Source organism: Euprymna scolopes, chromosome 12 (genome assembly GCF_053919585.1).
Source record: "Euprymna scolopes isolate OS-2025 chromosome 12, ASM5391958v1, whole genome shotgun sequence".
Lineage (NCBI taxonomy): Eukaryota > Metazoa > Mollusca > Cephalopoda > Sepiida > Sepiolidae > Euprymna > Euprymna scolopes.
Genome location: NC_136493.1, coordinates 87,305,926 through 87,328,332, shown reverse-complemented (window position 1 = coordinate 87,328,332; position 22,407 = coordinate 87,305,926). Strand labels below are relative to the sequence as shown.

Sequence of the window (22,407 nt, the reverse complement as noted above, 5' to 3'; positions counted from 1 at the left end):
TATATATATATATATATATATATATATATATATATATATATATATATATATATATATAATTTTTTTAAAATATAATTATCCACTGACACATGTTTCGTCGTCCACGACTCATCAGAGTGGCTGAATCTAGCGAGATTCGAAATCAGCACCAGGTGATAAGAAGCCTAAACCTCTACCACGGTGCTAACCTCGCCGGACTACTAAATGTATCACTTTTACGTAGATGTTTAGGCTTCTTATCACGAGGTGCCAATTTCGAATCTCGCTAGATTCAGCCACTCTGATGAGTCGTGGACGACGAAACATGTGTCAGTGGATAATTATATTTTAAAAATAATATATATGCCGCTCCCCATTAAAAGGGGGTACCAGATTGGTCAACGGGAAAATTATTCCCAACAAGCATTTAGGTAAAAATGCACTTTCGTATAAATACTTGAATTCATTCAAGAAAGTATCGCTAACAAAAACAAATAAAAACATCTATATATATATATATATATATATATACAGTGATGATCATATTTATTGGCACGGTAAAATAAAAGTTAAATTTTGTCTAATAAATTCTAAAAAAGGGATTAAATTAAAGAAAATAACAAAGTATATTATGTATTTTTAACTGGCCTTTCCGATGCAGCAATCGGATTTTAGAAAAAATAAATAACAAAGGAACAACAAACATAATTGCAAAAAACCCTTGTTCAAAATTATTGGCACGATTTATTTAATAATCAATTGTATAGCCTTTGGCCTTGATTACCTTCCTCAGTCGCTTTTCATAGTTTACAACCAAGTTGTTGCACTCTTCAGTAGTAATTTTAGCCCACTCTTCCTTACAATAATCCTCCAATTGAATAAGATTCTTAGGCTTCCTTTGCATTACCCTCAATTTTAATGTTCTCCATAAATTTTCAATTGGATTAAGGTCAGGGCTTTGTGATGGCCACTCCAAAACATTAATATGATTGTCCTCAAGCCATTTCTTAGTCAGTTTAGCCGAATGCTTTGGGTCATTATCTTGCATGAACCATCAACGACGACCAAGTGAGAGCTCTTTAGCAGAGTCTTTCAGGTTTTCATCCAATATTTTAACATAATCTTCCTTTTTTATGCTACCTGTGACCTTAACAAGTCGCCCTGATCCAGAGGCAGCAAAGGATCCCCAAAACATCAAACTGCCTCCACCGTGCTTCACTGTGGGTATGGTGTTCTTAGGCAGGAAAGATTCGCCAGATTTTCTGTAAATATAAGACACTTTATTATGGCCAAATAACTCTATTTTCGTTTCGTCAGTCCATAGAACACGTTTCCAGAATGCAACATCTTTATCAATATGACGTTTTGCAAAGGCTAGCCTTGCTTTCAGGTGCATAGGCTTCAATAAGGGAGTCTTTCTCGGACGACATGCTTTTAAACCAGCTCTCTTCAAAACTCTACCAACTGTATGTCGAGATACATTCACTCCAGAGGTGCTCTGTTCATCAACAATCTCCCCAACAGAGATCCTTGGGTTTTGTTTTACTTGTCGAACAATTTTCCGTTCATCTCTTGGGGAAAGAATCCTTTTTCTCCCTCTACCCTCTAAACTCATAACGTGGCCTTGCGATTTGAACTTGTTTATTATGGCTCTAACAGTGGATTTGGGAAGGTTTAGCTTCTTTGAAATCTTATCATAGCCCACCCCATTGGTATGGCATTCTACAGCAAGCTTCCTGACGTCTTCGCTGTGTTCCTTAGTTTTAACCATGGCGATCGAAAATTATAATTTAGTCACTTATAATAGTTTAAATAAATCGCTATCTAAAAATTATCTGAAAAAAATTATTCACTGAATTAGCGTTAAACAAGCATAATATGGCTATAAAAAAGTTCAGAAAGCACGTAAACCGGAAATTGATTGATATTATACTGATACTAAAAGAAAAACAAAGCCGTGCCAATAATTTTGAACAAGGGTTTTTTGCAATTATGTTTCTTGTTCCTTTGTTATTTATTTTTTCTAAAATCCGATTGCTGCATCGGAAAGGCCAGTTAAAAATACATAATATACTTTGTTATTTTCTTTAATTCAATCCCTTTTTTAGAATTTATTAGACAAAATTTAACTTTTATTTTACCGTGCCAATAAATATGATCATCACTGTATATATAGTGTAAAATTTTGTTGAAAATTCAAAGACTCACGTTTTCTTTTTTATAACCTTCATTTATTTCCTGTTTTTTTTCCATTACAGCTGTTTCATTGATGTGATTATGCATGTGATTATAGCTGTTTCATATATATGTGATTACAGCTGTTTCATTGATGTGATTATGCATGTGATTATATATATATATATATATATATATATATATATATATATATATATATATACCTATATATAATCACATGCAATGCTTCAAGCAAACTATATCTCCTTAGTATTAGTCTTTTTTAAATACAAGGTTTTCTACTCTTTCATCATTTTTATTATGACCCCATTTTTTTTTTTTTAAGAATTTCCTTTGTCCAACATCTTACTTTGTCTGTTTGCTGTGAAATAGATCTACAGACTTGAAACTTGATATATAGGATATTTGAATCTGTGGAACAAATTCAATTTAGTATTTAGCCAGTAAAAATAGCTGCCAAAGAACCAAAATTAAAATAGTTTGAACTTGGCAGGTGTAAATCGACTTTAAGTTCTTTTGTACACATGCGCAAATATACATTTATACTTTTACGTTATTTTTAAAGTTTTTCTAGGTGTAAGGGCGTAGTACATATGGCAACAAATAAGGTTGGAGAGCTTTGTTTTGGTTTCAATTCTAGTTGATGGCACACAAGTTATATTTTTTTTTACTTTTGAAATCACTACCATATTTTGGGTACAATATATAATAACCAATAGAGAATTGAGTCTATCATAGTAAATAGAAACTGCATGAATTAAAATATTTAAGCATATTTTATGATCGGGCAATGCTAGGCAGTCTGCTAACCTTATATAAACATATCTTTATCATTAAAACCTATACTTGCCATATTCTATACTTTCTTTTCTAAATCAATAACAAACTTTTAAGTTTGTTTATTGCTTACAAAATTGAAAAAAATACTTTCAGGAATTGCTCCGACTGTTTGGTCTACCTTTTATCACAAGCCCAATGGAAGCAGAAGCGCAGTGTGCTCACTTGGACGTGACCAAACAAACGGATGGTACAATAACTGAGGACAGTGATATTTGGTTATTTGGTGCGCAGAAAGTCTACAAGAATTTTTTTAACCAGAACAAACAAGTGGAATGTTATTCCTTCATGGAAATCAAGGCTTCAATTGGTAAATATCTCATTTTTTTTAAATGGATGTGGAAGGTGTATTGTCCAATTGACTACTGTATACTTTTTAACCCTTATCCTCAAGAGGCCTCTAGGCCTTGATAAGTGGTGATGCCTATGTAAAAAAAAAATATATATATATAAAAGAATTATGTTATTAAAGAGTAAATCTTTAACAAAGTAAAACTTATCAAGATTAGTAACACTATCAAGGGAAGCAAAAATAATAATAATATTAAATGAAAGATGAGGAATAAAAGTTATAACTCTATTATATCATCAAAACAATAAGAAAAAGTTAAGGGGGAAATTTAACAAAAAAAAAACTCTTTAAACCGTGGCATTTTAAAGCTAAATGCTTCTCATCAGAAGAGAAGGGACACAATTATACAAAATGCAAATATAGAAAAAAACTGGTTTAATGACATTTAAACATGAGAATGAAGGAATAGGATAAAATTGTAGATAGTAATTAAAAGTAGGTACAACATATAAGGGTAAATCGGAAGGGTAGTATATATATATGTAGGCAATATAAAAAAAAAATATAGGCCACTATGAAATAATTGGGATCATTAAAGAAGAGCCAAGAATAAAAGAAGAAATGAATAAAACAGAAAATAGAAACAGTAAATAGGGGATACGGAAATACATGTATAAATAGATAAAAAATAAAATGATCCGAAAGTGAAGAAAATGGGATTAAAAAGATGTTCAAAATAAGTTTAAAAAATTATATATAACAAAATAATAAAATAAATAAAATAAAATGATACAAGTTTCAGTGACGTCTTTAGTTTATGGTTTCAAGGTGAAGAATATGGGTATTGTTTACAAATCTAACAAGTCTTAGTACAATCCTCATAAATCTAGAAAGTATTTGTACAGTATAGTAAAATCCTTAGAATACCGGTATAATCCTGTCAATTGACATGAAAATAGAAAGATCCAGGTAGAATTTTTTTAAAAACTGACATTTAGAATGTCATTAAGCCAGTTTCTTCTATATTTGCATTTTGTATAATTTTGGCCCTTCCCCTCAGAAATGAAAAGCATTTAGCTTTGAAATGCCATGGCCTAAAGAGTTTTTTTTTCTTAAATTTTCTCCTTAACTTTTTTCTTTATTGTTCTGATGATATAATAAAGTTATAACTTTTATTCTCATCTTTCATTTAATATATATATCTGTATATTAATATGATAGCGTGTGTGTTATTTTCTGTGTCATACTTACATCTGGGTCGTTTAATTGTTATATACTTCCATTTCTTGTCATAAATAATTTTACCAAGAATTTTTCATAAGTTTTGGTTCCAGTTTCGATTATAGCTAATGGCACTCAAGTCATTTAATTTTTTTATAAATAATTTTACTAAGAATTCTTCAGAATTTTGGTTTCAGTTTTGATTTCGATTATAGCTGATAGCACTTAAGTCATCTATTTTTTTTATAAATAATTTTATCAAGAATTCCTTATAAGTTTTGGTTTCAGTTTCGATTATAGCTGAAGGAACTAAAGTTATATATATATTCATAAGTTTGCGATTCAGTTTCGATTCAAGCTAATGAACCCGAGTCCTATGGATATATTTTTTTATTTTTGAAATTTTTTCATTTAACTTTTATGTTAAACCTTTTATTTAACCTGCTTGGATAGCATTCTCAATATGTGTAACGAATCTTTTGTGATTAAAACGATTTTTTTAGCTTTTCCACTAAAACTTCTGTTGCATTTTTCAGGTCTTTTGCGTGATCAGATGATAAAGATTGCCCTTCTTTGTGGCAGCGACTACACACCAGGAATTCAAGGGGTTGGCCCAATCACTGCTTTAGAAATTATGGCAGAATTTCCTGGTGAAAATCTCGAAGGACTTATAAATTTTAAGTAAGGAAAATTTTGGAACCAACTTATAAGAATTTACCGTTTTGAGATCACGAAAATTTGACATTCCAGTTTTTATAGAATTTTCTTCATTTTTAAATTGAGGATAAAATGAATTTGATCACATGTAAAAAAAAAAAAAAAAAAATCATCATTCAAAATTGACTAATAATTTTAAAGATATGTGCACAACTGAATATCGATATTAGTTGAATGAATATTAATTTTCATTTAACACAAGACAAAGTTAGATTTTAAGGGTTTTTTTCTAAGGCCTTCATTTTTACTTGTACAATGAAAATTGGCTTTTAAACTAATGTAACATTACCCAACACGTTATAGCCTCAGTCACAAAGTAGACAAAGAATAGAAAAAAACTTCTATGCATTTTCCTCAGTCTCCCGCCACACGTGACTTCTCATTACAGTTGTGATGCCACTCACGTCTCAAACATGATCGTCTTCTCCAATGTGCTCTCTCCTTTTTATAGTTTTCTTGCTCATGTTTTGTATATGCATATAGCCGTCCACACTATGTTACACCAATAGCACACAAAATAGCAGTTTCTAATTTCCAGCACTTTGAACATCCATAATTCAATGGCTAATGGTGTGACTAAAATAAATTTGATATCATTGTCTATGTTTCGCAAATGTCTATGCACCCACATTGAAAATAAAATTTTGGTTTGGGATATATGTAACATAAACAAATGCGACTTTATTTACGATTATCATCTATATAGCAGTGATGCAATGGAGTGGTCGGTATTAATGTGTCATCAGTAGGTATGCGGAACAACTCAAAAATGTCCGCACCTCGTGCCAGCTGTCTTCTCTCCTTGTTTTTCTGCTGTGCTTTCAATTGGAATACTTATTATTTTCTGTTTATTTTCCAACCCAGGTTAGAATGTACGACGATCTCATTGTTTATGTTTTAGGTCATTTTCCACAACCCTGACTCTTGATATGATTGACGTCATTGGCTCAGCAATTGGCCGATATCTGGCATTGTGTGTGTGCACATACATCCAATATTTTTTGGTGTTGCCGCGACACAATATTCTACATAGCTACTAAATACTGAATATGAAGTGTGACTTAAGTTATGCGTCTCTATCTTAATTTTTTTTCTATTTGCTACCAGACAGATGTGTGAGGATATGAGGCTTAAATATTACATCTGGGATTGGGCAGGAGGTTATGTGACATCACCATTAATGGATACTGAATCGTTTAACCTATTCTTGATATGTCATCACTATATGTAAGACTATCACTAGATTCTTATGCATACACACATGCACACAAGCACTCATACACACTACATTTAATAAATATTCCCTGTTTTCGCAAACGATTTTTTTTTCCTTTAAGCAACATGAGAACAAAAACTCAAAAATAACTGAGTAAAAAAAAAATGCACCGCTTTTATACAGCTTGCTTGGCTGCTGCTGATACTGATGTCTTGACACTTAATTGGTCAGTGATCAGAGAGATAAAATTGTGTTTCTCTCTGCCACATGCGCTGATGCAGTTGAAAGATCAACATTGTTCTGCTTTTTGTTTTTTACGAGGAATACCAAATTGTAAATAGGGGAGGGGTTAGTCTTTCTACTTCCAGAGACATCATTACTGTTCATGTAGCCATCCTGCTTCTAATACCATCACAAATCCCCTCCCTCCAGTTCATAGCCATTATTTACTCTAGTATCTTTACTAGTTGTATAAATGCAACTTTTATATTACAAACCGTTCATCTGCATTTGTCCTTTCTTTTTGACATTGCCATTACTTCTTGCCGATGTCTACTATCTTAGTTGTAAAACCAATCACTCTGCCCAAGCATTGGCAAAAAGCATCAGCTAACACTATCCTGGTAATATGCCCTTGCAACAAAGGAAACCCAGGTCAACTAAAAATATTTCTATAATCAACATTTAAAATGACTTTGGGTTACATTCTTGCATTTTGATAAGACACTTTTAAACAGCATTTGTGTTGGTTTGTGAAATTTATGTTTGAAATTTTTACTAATGATCTCAAGTTTTTGTCCTCAACTATAGTTGCATGAACTTGATATGAGTAAAAAATGTGTTTTGTATTTTTATAGAAAATGGTGGGATTCAACGAAAACCCAACACAAGGTTCCCCAAGAAATCAAACTTAAATCAAAACTTCGACAACTCGAAATTAATGATAGTAAGTCTGAATAATAATTTCTCTTTCTCACATACATGCACATGCACTCCTTATAAGGTAATTGATGGACTGTCTTGATTAGTTGTATACCAATCTCTCTTTACTTGTTCCAGTCATTTTCCTTGTTTTGATTCTCAGGTATATATCCGTGGATATCTTATATGTTTTTATGTAGAGTGATGTGATCCTCGGTTGATTAATTGTGTCTGTGTCGGATATATACTCGAGAGTCAAAACAATGAAAAGAATATGCTGTTGTCATAGCCCTAGTGATGATTTTTAAATGTTGTTGACCAATTTTGATTTTATCATCCACAACCATTTTTAGTTCGATTTAGAATAGCCTTTTAATCACCAAAGTATGAAATAAAAATTTTGTCAGCCATTCACATTTAAGTTTAAAATACCGTGTTCATCACGGAACGTACAGATTGAATGGATGCATCGGATTTTCATTTCATCCAAATAATTGTTGTTTATCTATCAGTCTGTCACACTTTAGTTTATAAATATTATTTAAAAATTATTTTTGTTGGTCTGTTATTCTTTATTTTTAAATGATATTTCAAACATATTTTTGTTGGTCTGTTACATTTAAGTTTGAAATATCATTTTCATTGGCCAGTCACATGTAAGTTTGAAATATTATTTAAAAATAATTTTCATTGGTCTGTCACATGTAAGTTTGAAATATTATTTAAAAATGATTTTCCTTGGTCTGTCACACTTAAGTTTGAAATTTCATTCTAATATGTTTGTTTTTCTTTGAAATACTAGCTACTATTTTTTTTTTCTGCATGATAAATACGTCCATTGAGTTTCTAATATTTATGAAGTTCAGCATTCTGTACAAACTTTTGAATTTCAACCATTTATTTTTTAACATAATTACATGTTCAATATCTAACAATGCTCATTTCAATTTGCCAACTTCATGTGAAACATTTGAACCACAAAGAGCATTTCTCTTTGTTGTTGTTAATCTCTAGTCTTCAGCATCTTTCATATTCTTTTTACCATCAAACATGTATCAGTTTTTTTTTTCTTCAATTCATATGTAGTTTTCTCAAGGACCTGTGTTATTTAACGCTATATTCTCTTTAAATAATCACATTGAAAGAATTCATGTTGGCACAGCAATGAATTCACTAATTGCAACCTCATGCAGATGAGATGATCCCACCCTACCTCTCAAAAAAAAAAAAAAAAAAATTTGCTTAAGAGTTGAATCCTGATGGCTGAACAGTCCGTGGTCTGGTGACTTACATCAATCTGCTTTGACCCTTATTTCAGCTAGATGAGAGGTCAGAGAGGTTCAATTCAATCTATTGGCTGATCACATCATGCTCAAGTATCAAAAAGTTTTTCAATCTGATTCTTCAAAAAATCAAAACCTTATTATTTCTATTTATTTTTCCTCCCAAATTCATACTAGATCTTAGTGGCTGAGGGTCAGTTGCATTGAGAACAAAGAAGATTACCAATCTCAAAAAGTCATGTTTTCTAGGAATATATAATTACTAGCAAAAGTACCCGTCGTTGACTGGATTCAAAAACAGCCTACAGAAAATGGACTATGATTTATGAAAGTATGATAGGTTATGAAAAGGAAGGGTTGTAAAGAGATAGCTTCGAATTTGGGGGTATCAAAACCAAAGCAAAATATGATGAAAGTAAAAATAAAATAGATAAACCCCATAATTTATTCTACCATACCTGTTCACACTGAAACACTTATCACAATATTGTGTGGATCTATATTAAAAAACCTTGTTAAACTTTGTGACATATTTCCCTTCTATGGAGGTCAGGTGCGAATGAACACCACATAATTTTATTATACCATATTTCTTCAAACTGAAACATAATTATCAAAGAATACTTACACAGATAGATATGAAAAGTCTTTATTAAAGTTCGGGCCTATTTCCATTCTATGGAGGCCAGGCGTGAACGCAGACCCCCACAATTTTATTATACCATCTCTATTTAAGTTAAAGCATACTTATCAAAGTATCATTATGTACATCTACATCAAAAACACTTGTAAACGTTTTTTTTTAATTTTTTATTTCCATACTTTGTGGACCAGGTGCGAATGCAGACCCCACAATTTTAATGAACCACCGTTCTGCCAGATCAAACATACCCGTTCCTGTGTCTCGATACATCTTCTATCATTATATGTAATCAGTTTTTTAGAATAGTCAACCATATAGGAGCCTATTCATGACCAGACACACACACACACACACACACACACACACACACACACACACACACATGCATTCAGCTTTATATTATAGATTATCCTTCCTGTAGAAGTACATTTGACAACTTCATTTGGCATTAAATAACCCATATATGGTTGATATGCCGTAAAACAAACCAAATGATTAAAATAATTGAAATACCTAATATTTTTTTAATTCTGCCATTCAGTACTATCTTTGAAATTTGAACTATTTTTATAACAAAATTCATTATCATCGATTAGACAAGATATCCACTAAAACTTTTTGCAAAAATAAAGGTACATATCTTTGATCCAACCAGGTATGAGTATTTTTCTAATTTCTGAATTTTTTAGAAATGATTGATTATTTGTATTCTTCCAACTACTGTTCTCATCTTCAGTGTTATTTTTCCAATGGAAATCTGCACGTAATTTCAAATGGAACATTTTAATAAATCCATAGGGGTAGTATGTTCTTGTTCCATCAGCCACGACTAAGTAGAAATTTTAACTAATTTGCAATTGTGTTTTGAGTGTCGTCCACACCGAAGATTGAACCTTCAATCTCCAGAAGAGTGTAATTGAATTTTATCAAGTACTTTATCCACTGTGCCACGGGCCCTTACAGATTCCCAAGTTTGAGAGAGAGATTCCCAAGTTTGATAAGATACATCTGAAGAAGTTCAGAGGTTTCATCGACTGAAACATTGTGAAAATCACACCCAAGATAAGAACAGTAGTCCAAAGAATCCAAATAATACAAATTCTACTAATAGTATGACTATAGGAATGGTGGTGGTAGTGGTTGCTGTGTATATTAACATGTACTAAACAATTTATTTAAATAATTTTTTTTGTCTTGTTTTTTTTTCCAATCATTCTGCTGATCAGGTTTTCCAAATGCAGCTATTGTTGATGCCTACTTGAACCCAACAGTCGACTTGTCGGATGAACCTTTTACCTGGGCGATGCCAGAATTAGACGAACTTCGAATGTATCCTTTTCTAAATTAACATATCATCTATCAGCAACTTTAAACTTCATGTCTAAAACTGCTGAAGTTTGAAATGGTTGAATATGTTCACTGTGTACCCAGTGGAAATGTTATACTTACAGTCACTTATAGCTGTCTCCCCCAATGGTGCGTGATATTTTTCGATTCTGAAAAATGTCAGAAGTGAGTATTTTGCTTGGTAATTAAGAAAGGGTACTTGTACAGTTTAATCAAGATATTAAAAACTGAAAATATTGGAAAAAGTTATATTGTACGTATCTGTTATAGAATGAAGTTCTCAAAAAAAAAATTCACTTAATTTGATCAAGTAGTTTTTTTTTTTTTACAGCGAAAAAACAATTTGTTATGATTCCGAGCAAAAGGTAGTCATGTTTCTATTTTTAGGAAGAAAAGTTATTGTTAAACATGGGGAGGGGGGTGTTATCTCCTGTGACGTGTTCCAAAAATCCAAACATGGCTACCTTGAGCATGCATGAAAATGTGTTTTTCCACTGTAAAAAAAAAGACTACTTAATCAAATTAAGTGAGATTTTTTTTCAATGAACTTCAGTCCAAAACGGATACATACAATATAACTTTTCAATATTTTCATTTTTTAATGTCTTCATTAAACTGTACAAGTATCTAACAAAGAAATAATTACTAGATATATATATATATATATATATATATATATATATATATATATGTATATGATGAGAATAATGGAAATAGTATTCCAACAAGATAGATAAAAAAAAGGAACAAACCAGTTATGTATTCATCAATGTTTTGTCTTTATTGCAAGAATTCCTCTGGATGAATAAAATTAAGAAAACAAAATACCAGTGCAAATATTTAAAAATATGTTTTTAATATATGTATGATCTTGTTTTAGTTCAGAAACAAAAAAAGGCGTTGGAAATTCAAAAAGTGGGGATGGGGGGGCATATAAAAGGTTTTGATGATCGACTCTCATAATCAGATATATTCTGAAAATACATTAATCAGAATATTGATATAAGTATGATTCTGTTTGAATAAAAGTAATACGATAATATTGTAGGGTCTGCGTTTGTGCCAGACATCCATAGAATGAAAATATTTTGAAGCACCAGTATACAACAGATGAAAAATACAACTGTAAAATTTCCCATTAGCAAATAATTATTATTCATATTGAGTGTTGTCCGCACTGAGGATTGAACCTTCAACCTTCGGAGAGTGTAACTTACAATTGAATTGTAGTTTTCAATAGCACAAAAATATGTATTTCTTATCAAGACTAAAAAAAAAAATAAAATAAAAAATTTGTTTTTGTGAATATTCTGATGCTCAGAATTGTTGCTGAATGTTTTTAGAACGTCAAACTTTATTTCTGTTGGTGAAACTAATTTTGTGTTGCTGCTCAGTAAGGAAAACACTTTAAGTTGTCGATATTTTTACATCAACATTAAATTCCTTCTGCAATGTTTAATGGCAATGAGATATAAACTCAAAACACTTGTGATCTGCAACAGCTTTGGCGTCATGATTTTGTTATGATCATCTAAATGTGCAGCTGCAAACTAGAAGAAAGGATCCGATTAATCATGCTTCATCATCTGATGATAGTTAGATTGCAGATACACTCGGCATCTCAGATTGTTTGACCACTTCTTGCATCAACTCTTTAATGCGTTTGGATATTCCTGGCACTAGAGAGCGATGTAGACCAAAGAAAACCTAGTTCGTATGTGTAGGAAGCCATAAAACTGCGTGTAATCTTGTTGATGTTGATCCACTTTGCATGAGTCTACAACACTCACATCATTGGTTTAACATTAGTTTTATAAGTTGGCATATCTTAGATGTTTTTTAGAAATTGACTTCCAAACTAATCTATTTCTGGCCAGGTCATTAATTATCCCTCTTTCTTTCAAATACTTTCTCATCACTTCCTCTCCTATTTTGCTTGGCCTTCCCCTACTACTTGGTGCTACCAGATCAGGTTGTCTGAAGATATTGAGTTTCTGACTGAAATGCAGCAAACATTGATGTTATTTGGGGTTTATTTTTTTCGTTTCATTTTGCAAAACTCAATCATGTTCTGCAAAGTCAAAAACAAAATCAACAATTTTTTTTCTACAAGACAACCAAACCAAAAATCCATGAAAAAGATTTTAAGATATAAACAACTTGAAGCATAAAAACATTTATTTCCCAAATTACTGAATTCAACATAAAAATATGACCAAAAAGTGTTGATATGCTGTAAAAAAAAATTGCCAAACAACCTAATTCCCTTACTAACCTTGTTACCTGAACTCCTTATCATCTAATAATCCTAATACTCTCATCCATTCGTTTAATCTGACCAATTTAATAAAGTCTCCTGCACACATCTCCCTATCCTGTCCAGATTTAACCTTCCTCTGAGGTCATCAAATCTAACCATTCTTCATCATAATCATTGATTCAACATCCATTTTACATGCTGGCATATGTTAAACAAGTTTAAGAAATTGATATCCAAAGTCTTCTATCTCTGGTCAAGTTTTTATTTATCCCTCTTTCTCTCAGGTCCATTTTTATCAATTCCTGAACCTGCTACCTCAACTGTTTGTTCTACATTCACTTGGTAAATAATTCCAATCCGTATGAGAAATGGAATGAATTAACTTTGTTAATAAATTCTGCAGCAGTCACACCAACATCTGAATATCTTGGATTTCTTCCATTGACCAATATTGATAAATTGTCCTTAAAACATTTATTCAGGTTTACTGCCAATAAGATGGGATGGCTGCGGTCAAAAACAGATGAAGTTCTCTTACCTGTACTTGCGCAAATGAACAAGCCTCCACAGGTAAGTAAGAGTTTATTTCACTTGCAAAATCTCTGGTCAAACTAATTATTTATCCATAATTTCAATAATGGCCTGATTAAGTCAACAACTACTAAATGTAAAAATGAATGGTACATAAAGTTAGGTTTTTTAGGTAGTTCATTAATATAGTGAATGTTTTTCAGAATTAATGTATGCAGGAATGGTTGCTGGAAAGAATCTTTTCATTAACAACCAATTAAGAACAATCATTCCCAATCATATATTAATTTCAAAAAACATTTTACCTTTAAAGAAAAAGAAAAAAAAAAAAAAAATTCTGAACATTTCACCACTTTAACCAGGAAAAGAAAGCAATTTGCAAAATCAACCATTTTTCGAGGAGGACAGAACTGCGAATGACACCAGTAGACACCATACTTTGAGTATTTTTCATCAGTCCATAGCAACTCTACATTGGTTATTGTAACCAGTAATTTTTTCTAATTTGCAGATGACATGTTGGACGAAAATATGACTTGGGTGTCATAATCTAAAATCATTACTAAAACATTAAGCTTTCTAGTAGTATTCTCTGGTAAATGTATATTTGTGTATGCGTAGAGGAACACTTTAAGTCAACTTATGCTTGACAAGTTCCAATTCTTCATTTTTAACTTCCTACCAGCTATTTTTACCGGCTAACAACTAAATTGAATTTGTTCAACAGGTTTGGATCCCTTATATTTCGTTTCAAGTCTGTATACCAAAAATTGACAGAGTAATTTGGTAGAGACTGTTCCACACACAAACAAAGTCACTCATATATATATAGTCTAAAGAAGCTTTGAGTAAAAAAAAATGTAAAAATAAAAATAAAGAATGCAGCTAAAATTTCCGAAAAAAATATATTGTTTTGGTGAAATGTTTTTTTTTTTTTTTCAATTATATTTCACTATTTGTGAATACCAATCCTTTTTGTTTAGAAGCTCAATGTATGTTAAATATAACAACAGAGCAAATATTCCAAAATCCAAATATTTACTTTGATTCAAAACAGCTCATCCAGCATATTAAAATTTCGGTACATTTTTTTACAGATCTGTTTCGTTATGCAGAAACAAACGGTTATTACTATGTCAATACCGTATCTTTTCATGCATATACTCTTCAGAAAAATTAGAAATTCTTTGCTTAGGTAGAAAAAATACATGACAATATAATGCTGCTAGACGACAAAAAGTTCATAGAAGGCTCTACATCATGTGTTTGTTCTGGCAGCCATCTTTGTTCATATTGTAAAGCTAGGCAGGTTTTATTCAACCTATAAATTAAAGTGTTTTGAAAATTTTTATTCTGCAAAGAAATTATTTACTATTATTACTATTATTATTACTCTTACTTTATCTAATATTTAATTTGTTTACTAGGGTTATATCTAAAAAGGGTTTAGATTAGATCTATTGAAAATATGAAACTAATTCATTACATTTTTGTCCCATACAGTTAAATTGTTAATTTACTAATATTGATAAAAAATAACTTATATTGTAATTTGTTTACTAGGGTTATATCTAAAAAGGGTTTAGATTAGATCTATTGAAAATATGAAACTAATTCATTACATTTTTGTCCCATACAGTTAAATTGTTAATTTACTAATATTGATAAAAAATAACTTATATTGATAAAAAATGAAGAGTTTATATTAATATATATATATATATAAATTATTTACTATAATAATTATTAAATACCTACAGACACTAGCGTTTCATCCTTTCAGGAATCATCAGTGCAGGGTGTCACAGTTAACACCGGTCGATAGATTCAAACCCGGCAACAGAAGCCATCTCTGGCTCCATTAGCAAGGACCTCATCCATTCAGCCACCGTTAACCACAAGAGATATGATTGAAATTAAATATTTTAAATGTGTTTTAACATCTGTCAGAGTGATCTAATCATTATATGATGATCTGCGCATATAATTGTATATAAAATAAATCAAATTAACTTTAATTAAGTTTATAGATACTCAAGTAGAAATTATTTTGTATTTAAGTGGTCAAGTCTCTACATAATAATTTACTCGGCCGAGTGTAAGGGAGGTAAATTTTAATAGTTCGCTTGTATTTTAGATATATTTGTATTTGTTAACTTAAATATATTCCTTCATATACATCTGCCTATACAAACATACATATATACCATACACACTTTATATATATATATGCTTACCAAATTATATATATATATATATATATATATATATATATATATATATATTTAGTAACAAGAAATTTTAAAATATATTTTTGTATATCTCTAGTATATAAATATTTTAGAGTTTAGTTTCGTTTTACTTGTGTTTAAATCAGAAATTGTTTCTGAGGATTTTACTTTATAATTTTCAATGAATTTCTGAAGTTTTTTTTTTTATAGATGCTGCCATGTTGGTGGCCAGTTCACTATTATTTGTAGTATTGAAAGATTTAGACCATGAACTCGAGAGAGTTTATATTGAGAAGATATGGCAGAGTTGGGTCTTTCCTATAATTTGTAATTATTATATCTAAAGTGAATAAGCATAACAAATACAGCAACCAGTCAAAGACGAAGGCGGAAACATGTGTAAATCTCATCTTAAAATATTCATCTTGTCTTTGTTTTACTTTCAGCCACAAATGAAAATCACTGACTTTTTCTCAACCTCTGTGCCTCGTCAAGAATTAAGTCCTGAAAAATGTAAAAGCAAACGAGCAAAGCGAGCAATACAGCGTTGCCTGCAGCAGGTGGCTGTATGTCCAGAGCTGCCAACCTCCCTTAATGAAGAGCGTATGAAAAGGGCCAAGGATGTGGTGAAGGAAATGAGGAAAACGGGGGCCATGCCTAAATGTCCAACAAGAGCCACGCCGGGTCAAAGAAGAGGTAGGCCATCAACTCGTGGTCAGAGACGTGGAGCTAAAGTTGCCCGAACCATCCAAGTGAAGGAGGAACTCTCACTTTCCGAAAGCAGTTCCTCCGATGGAGATTAAATGGAACTGGCAGCAGTAAGCCGTTACCAACAGGTGAAACAACAACAAAAACGTTTGGCAAACAAAGAGTTTATTCGTATTATTTGGATTCTTCAGATTATTGTTCTCATCTTGAGTGTCCTTTCTATAACGTTTCGGCCAATATAACCTCTGGCCTTCTCTAGTCTCTTGTCAAACTCTGGAATCTTTCCACCAAACTCAGGAATTTACACAGAATTTCGAACAGAATCCTTTATTTAAGTGATGGAGTAGCATTCACTATTGTATTTTGAGTGTCACCAGCTGTGAGGATTGATCCTTCAACCTCGATAAGAGTATAACTTACAACTAAATATTACCAAGTACTTTATTCATTTCACCATGAGTCTTACTATTGCAAAGTACCCACTCATAGTTGATAGAATGTGAGCATGCATGGATTGAATAAAGGGTCTGATTCAAAATTCAATACAGATTCCTGAATTTGACAGAGAGATTTCCAAATTTAACAAGATACACTTGAAGATCAGAGATTACATCGATCAAAATGTTATGAAAATAGCACTCAAGGTGAGAACAGTAGTTTGAAGAATCTGAATAATTCAATCTGCATCTCAAAAATTAAAAAAAAAAATGAAGAGTTTATATTAATATATTGTTGATATTATATGATATTATATTAATATATTGTTGTTGATATTATATGATATCATATTAATATATTGTTGATAATGAATCAGAATAGACTGGACGAAAAGACATAACAACTGATGATGAGTGTGTTGGATATAAAGGGGAGAAATGTCAGGCGTAATGCAGGCGTCAGTTTGAAATTTCAATCTCTAACATTTCCTCTTTGATAAAACAAAATTCATTTAATAGTTTAAAGAGTGAAGATATCAAGATTATTCTTTATTGAAGAATGATAACAAACTTATTGAATTTTGATTGGAATTTTATTTCTTTTCACTCCAAAGAAAAGGTGCTTAAAAAAAGGGGGATTTAATTTTACTGGTTAAACTGCAAAAAAAAAAAAAGAAAAAAGATAGCTTTGTTATAATTGCTAACTGTTAATACTTTTATTTATTTTATTTTCATGCCATAATCTTTTGAGATATACAGCGTAGTGATGTTAACAAACCGGTTCTTATTGGACCACCAAAGTTAATGTTAAGGTTGGTCAAATGAATGACTATTTGAGAATATTAGCTACTGTGTCTGGAAGGACAACGATACTGCCTTTGAAAAGCAAAATATGATTGTGGCTGACAACAGTAAATTATTCTTTCTATAATGTCTGTATTCTCCAAATCAGTGCACAACATATAAAAAAGAACTTTTGAAAGAAATTATTGTCTGCATTGGATAACCTTTCTCCAAACTAGCAGTTTAGTGCTCAGGGCTATTGATGTTTGTTTGCTTTTTGTTTTTTTGTGGCAGTTGCACCTTGATGTCATTAACTGCCTACAAAACAAAAGTAGGCCGGTAATCTTTTGAAATATATAGCATAGTCGCATTAATAAACCGGTTCTCATTAAACCACCAAAGTTAAGCAATGTTAAGCCTAGTCAAATGAATGAATATTTGGGAATACTAACCACTGTATGTGGAAGGACAATGATACCTCACTCAGAAAACTAACGCTGTCAAAATGTGATCAAGATTGAAAATCACAAAATAGAGGTTATCCTTTCTATAATTGTTGTATAATGGGCCGAGGTGCACCTAGAACAAAGAACATGGGTTGGACTCTGATGCAAAAGTCATCCTGGTCTTTGACCTTTAACAACAGACAAAGCTCCTGAAATAAACGAAATGAGATCAAAAAACTGTCCTGGGTTTTGACTTCTGATGCAAGAATCAAACGTCGACACAAACAAAAACTATGAATTGGAAATCACAATTCAGAAAGGATGTGAACTTAAATGGAAACAAATGAATTTGAACAAAAAACACAGTCGCTGTCTGAAGAGAAACGTGTGTTGACTGACTTTTGCTTGTCACTCAGCCACTCTATCCGCCATGCCAGCACTATCTGTCAAATTAAGTCAGCTGCTTTTTATAACCTGTCACTTTTTTATGTTCCGTTGCACATACTCAATAATGTCTGAAAATGAGAAACACAAGGCTGTAGTGCACAATGTACATCTATTAAAAAATTCTTTTAGAAAGAACGATTGCTTGTATTAAATATCCTCTTGCCAAACTATTTTGGTGCTCAGGGTTATGTCTGTTTTATTTGTTTTCTTGTTTATTGTAGTTGCACCCTGATGAGATTAAGTGTAGTCAACCAGAGTGAATTTGCGATGGCAGAGCGTAAATTCTGTTGACATCCTTTACATTGTTAGACCATCAAATCAGAATCACTCTGCCGCAGATTCATTAAGAGGCAATAGCAAAAGCAGAGCAATGACAATTGCCATTCCCTATATGGACATCAAGAGATGCCGCAGCGACTACCATCCTGCAAGAGCTTTACCACCATCATAGGCCTTGGGCGAATAACACTAGCATCCTTCTACCTGCATTGGTGGAATGAGTCAGTCAAAGACAACAATAACGATGCTCTTTTGGCACCAAAAGATCTCTTAGTAGGCTTTGAACTCCCCCAGCCCGAGTGAAAGTTGCCAAAACACTGACCAACCTGCACAAGTGGGGTTATATACAGGATGCTTAGTGTCCCTGTGGTGCTGGTGTACAGACTATCGCACACATCTTCACAGACTGTCCCCTAAGCGAGGTATGTTCCGATGCAGATGTGAGGAATGCCTCAAACACTGCCTGAGGAAGGATCTCAAGATGGAGTGAAATGCTATGATGCTGACGATGACATCAATTCAATATCTTAGTTCGTTGAGAATCACCAAACATAACTCTGCTTTCATTTTCACAATTCCTAAATGTCCTTTAAATAAAATTTGTAAGATATGCTCTTGTAGTGAGGATGGGATGACCACCATCATTCCTCATATCAACAACAACAATAATAATATCCCCCTCACCACCACCCCCAAAAGAAATTGTAGTGTTGGCATTGATTGGCTACGACGAATAGTTAAGAAGGGTTAAGGAGGATGGAACTGAAAAGAGAATGTATTATCCAGACCTCCACTGAATGAGTGTGAAGAGGAGTCGGACCTTGGGGAGACTTATTGCCATCCAAATTCCAGTGATGACTAATGGTTGTTGCCAACAAGATGCTAATGGCAAATGGCTGTTGCAATGGAGAGTACTAGAAATCTGAGGAGACTCCCGATAGCATCACCAGTTGTTGTCAGTGAGCAATTTCTGATAATGAGCTGTGTAAGAACTCCTAGTGAGTAACAATAATGATGATCATCTTGTGGTGTTGACATATCATTTCCTTTGGATAAATTAAGCTCTTAATATTCACTTACTGTTCAACCTGATCAGCTCATAACGAATGACCAAGGACTGCCTGTTTCATCCATTGTTGTTGCAAATTGGTAAACTGACAAAGCCACTTAGGACCAGGTTTTACATACAGCATCTGGTAACCGTAGTCTATGTACTGACCATGCTTAATAGTGCTTAACTTCAGTGATCTTATGGAAACCAGTGTCAACATTGCTTGTTACTAGGTGCGGACAAAATTGGCGGAATAAAGAGAGGAGGACATAGTTTGGAAATTAGATTTAGCATAATGTTTTTGTAGGTTTTACACTACGTTTTAATTGTATTTGAATGATTAAAGACGAAAGTTAATTTCCAAAAAGAAAAAAATATTTGTACACATGAAAAAAATTAGTTATGAAAAATATTTTCACGGTGAGCTGACTAATTTAGCTAAATTTTGTGGTTAAATAAATTCATTGTAGAAATCGTTTGAAAGATAAATATTAGTTTTCTGGGTCTATTTCAAAGATAATTAGTAAAGTCCTAAGATATTGAATGAAATTAAAAAAAAAGAAAACACACCTTGTTTGTCCAAAAAATAGCTTAATTAGCTCCCAAAAGTGAGAGATTCTTGCTTTGTTCGACTGAAAGAAAACAAAGTCTTCGTCACATGGATTATACGGAAGCCCAAAATTTCAGACAGTTGAAAGGCTGTCTGAAAATGACGTCAGGTAGTTAAAAGAAGGTAGGGGGTGCTGGTTTTCTTCTTTTTTTCCCCCCCAGCCATGCATCCGTACATACCTATCATGAACGTTTGTCTAATTTTACCATTTTTTAATTTAATTATTTTTCTATGTTCCTTCTTTTGAATTAAAAAAAAAAATTTATTTTTCAAGATTATATAAAAATTATGTTATGCCAAAAGTTTCACATTCATGCAAGCAAGGAAAATATTAGATTCATATATATAAAAATTAAGTGAAACCTGTAATTCAAAAAAAAATAAGTAGAAATATTTTTTCCAATTTTATTTTTTTTGTGTGTGTGAAAATATTAAATGAACAATGCTGAATTCAATGATAATATTGGTAGTTCGAGAAATTAATTTTTCTTAAAGTTATATCGAATTCATTAATATGGACTTTTGCTTTTTTCGTAATGTCCCTGTAAAAATGACATTTTATTTTAATTATTACAATTTACAATGCTTTATTTTTTATTAAAAAAAACAAATAAATTCATGCATTTTTTTTTTTTTTACTACTGAGAACCATAACTTTAGTAACAGTATTTTTTGTTTAAACATTTCCGCTAAGGTTTAAGTCAAAATAATGTGTTCATTATATTTCGTGATGATTATTTGATAAATATTGAAAATTTCATTAGTTTTGGTGAATTTTTAAGTAAAGGGAGAGGTCAAAATGTTTATACATTTTCAGCATCAACATTCATTTTGCACGTACCTTTATGTTACTGATGGGGAGATTATTCAAACAACAACTTTCGTCAAAATGAAAGGTGGCAATCCTCATGTGAAAAAGGATTTAATTATTTACATTTCGTTGTTCAGAAATATAACTCATCACTGCATCAGATTTCTAGCCAGTTTTTTCAATATCAATTTTTCTCACATTAAAATGTATTTCTTGATTACTTTCATTCAAATATAAAACATGGCAATCATAGGTATTATCATTTTCAATTTATTGTTTGAATATTCCTTTTGAACAATATGCATAAATATCAACATTACAAAATTAAATGAAATTATTTTTTTCAAAATTTTACTCGAGTTTCTTCATTTTTTAAAAAATTATTTCCAAATTAGGGGGAAAAATATACAAACTAAGAAGATGAGTTTTACACGAAAAACATTGATGTAAAAAAATGTTCAGATTTTAATCTGAGGGAAAAAACAGATGTACAAAACAAAAAAACTTATTTATTTCTGCTTTAAAATGTGTGATTAAAACAACAAAAATTTTATGAACAAAATATTTTTGTACAATTTATTAATATTAAAAACTACCAATTTATTGTCGTTTTTCTTGTTATTTTACTATTTTTTTGTTAGTTATGAAAAAAAAAACGAGTCAGAACTTCTCATCATTTCTGCAATTTGTACTTACTCCTCTTACAATTACACCACCAACTCTCAATGTCTCTGCTCTCTTTCAGCTGTCGAAAACTTGACTTGTCTGATCTAGCTGAAATTTTGCATGTGCAATGATTTATATCTCTACGGGTTATGTGGCAAATTACAGCTCTGAACTAATTGTGGTTTCTGTTTTACAGGTGTTTGAACAGAGTCAGGTGTGAAATGGAGCCTGTTGAATGTCGAGCAGTGATCCGGTTTTTGTATTTGAAAGGACACACACCACAGGAGACTTTTGATGAAATGAAAGAAACTTATGGTGATAATGCCCCATCATATGACCTTGTAAAACGCTGGCATCGTGAATTCAAACATGGCCGGAAGTCTGTGGAAACAGCTCTCAGACCTGGTCGACCCCCCCCCCCTTCTGCCATTGATGAGGCATCTGTCTGTCAAGTTGAGGCTGCCATTTTGGAAGATCGGCGCATTACTATTCGCC

At 31.9% G+C, this 22,407-nt stretch overlaps 1 protein-coding gene across 1 annotated transcript in view; it reads left to right on the top strand.

Moving 5' to 3' along the window:
- LOC145291397 (DNA excision repair protein ERCC-5 homolog) overlaps positions 1 to 21,857 on the top strand; it is a 50,527-nt gene extending 28,670 nt beyond the window's left edge. The window contains exons 10-15 of the mRNA XM_080137194.1: positions 3,109 to 3,322; positions 5,062 to 5,206; positions 7,316 to 7,404; positions 10,532 to 10,634; positions 13,395 to 13,482; positions 16,121 to 21,857. Coding sequence (XP_079993320.1) covers positions 3,109 to 3,322; positions 5,062 to 5,206; positions 7,316 to 7,404; positions 10,532 to 10,634; positions 13,395 to 13,482; positions 16,121 to 16,477 — 996 coding nt within the window. The 3' untranslated portion in view covers positions 16,478 to 21,857. The remainder of the gene's footprint in view (positions 1 to 3,108; positions 3,323 to 5,061; positions 5,207 to 7,315; positions 7,405 to 10,531; positions 10,635 to 13,394; positions 13,483 to 16,120) is intronic.
- Positions 21,858 to 22,407: the final 550 nt, after the last annotated feature.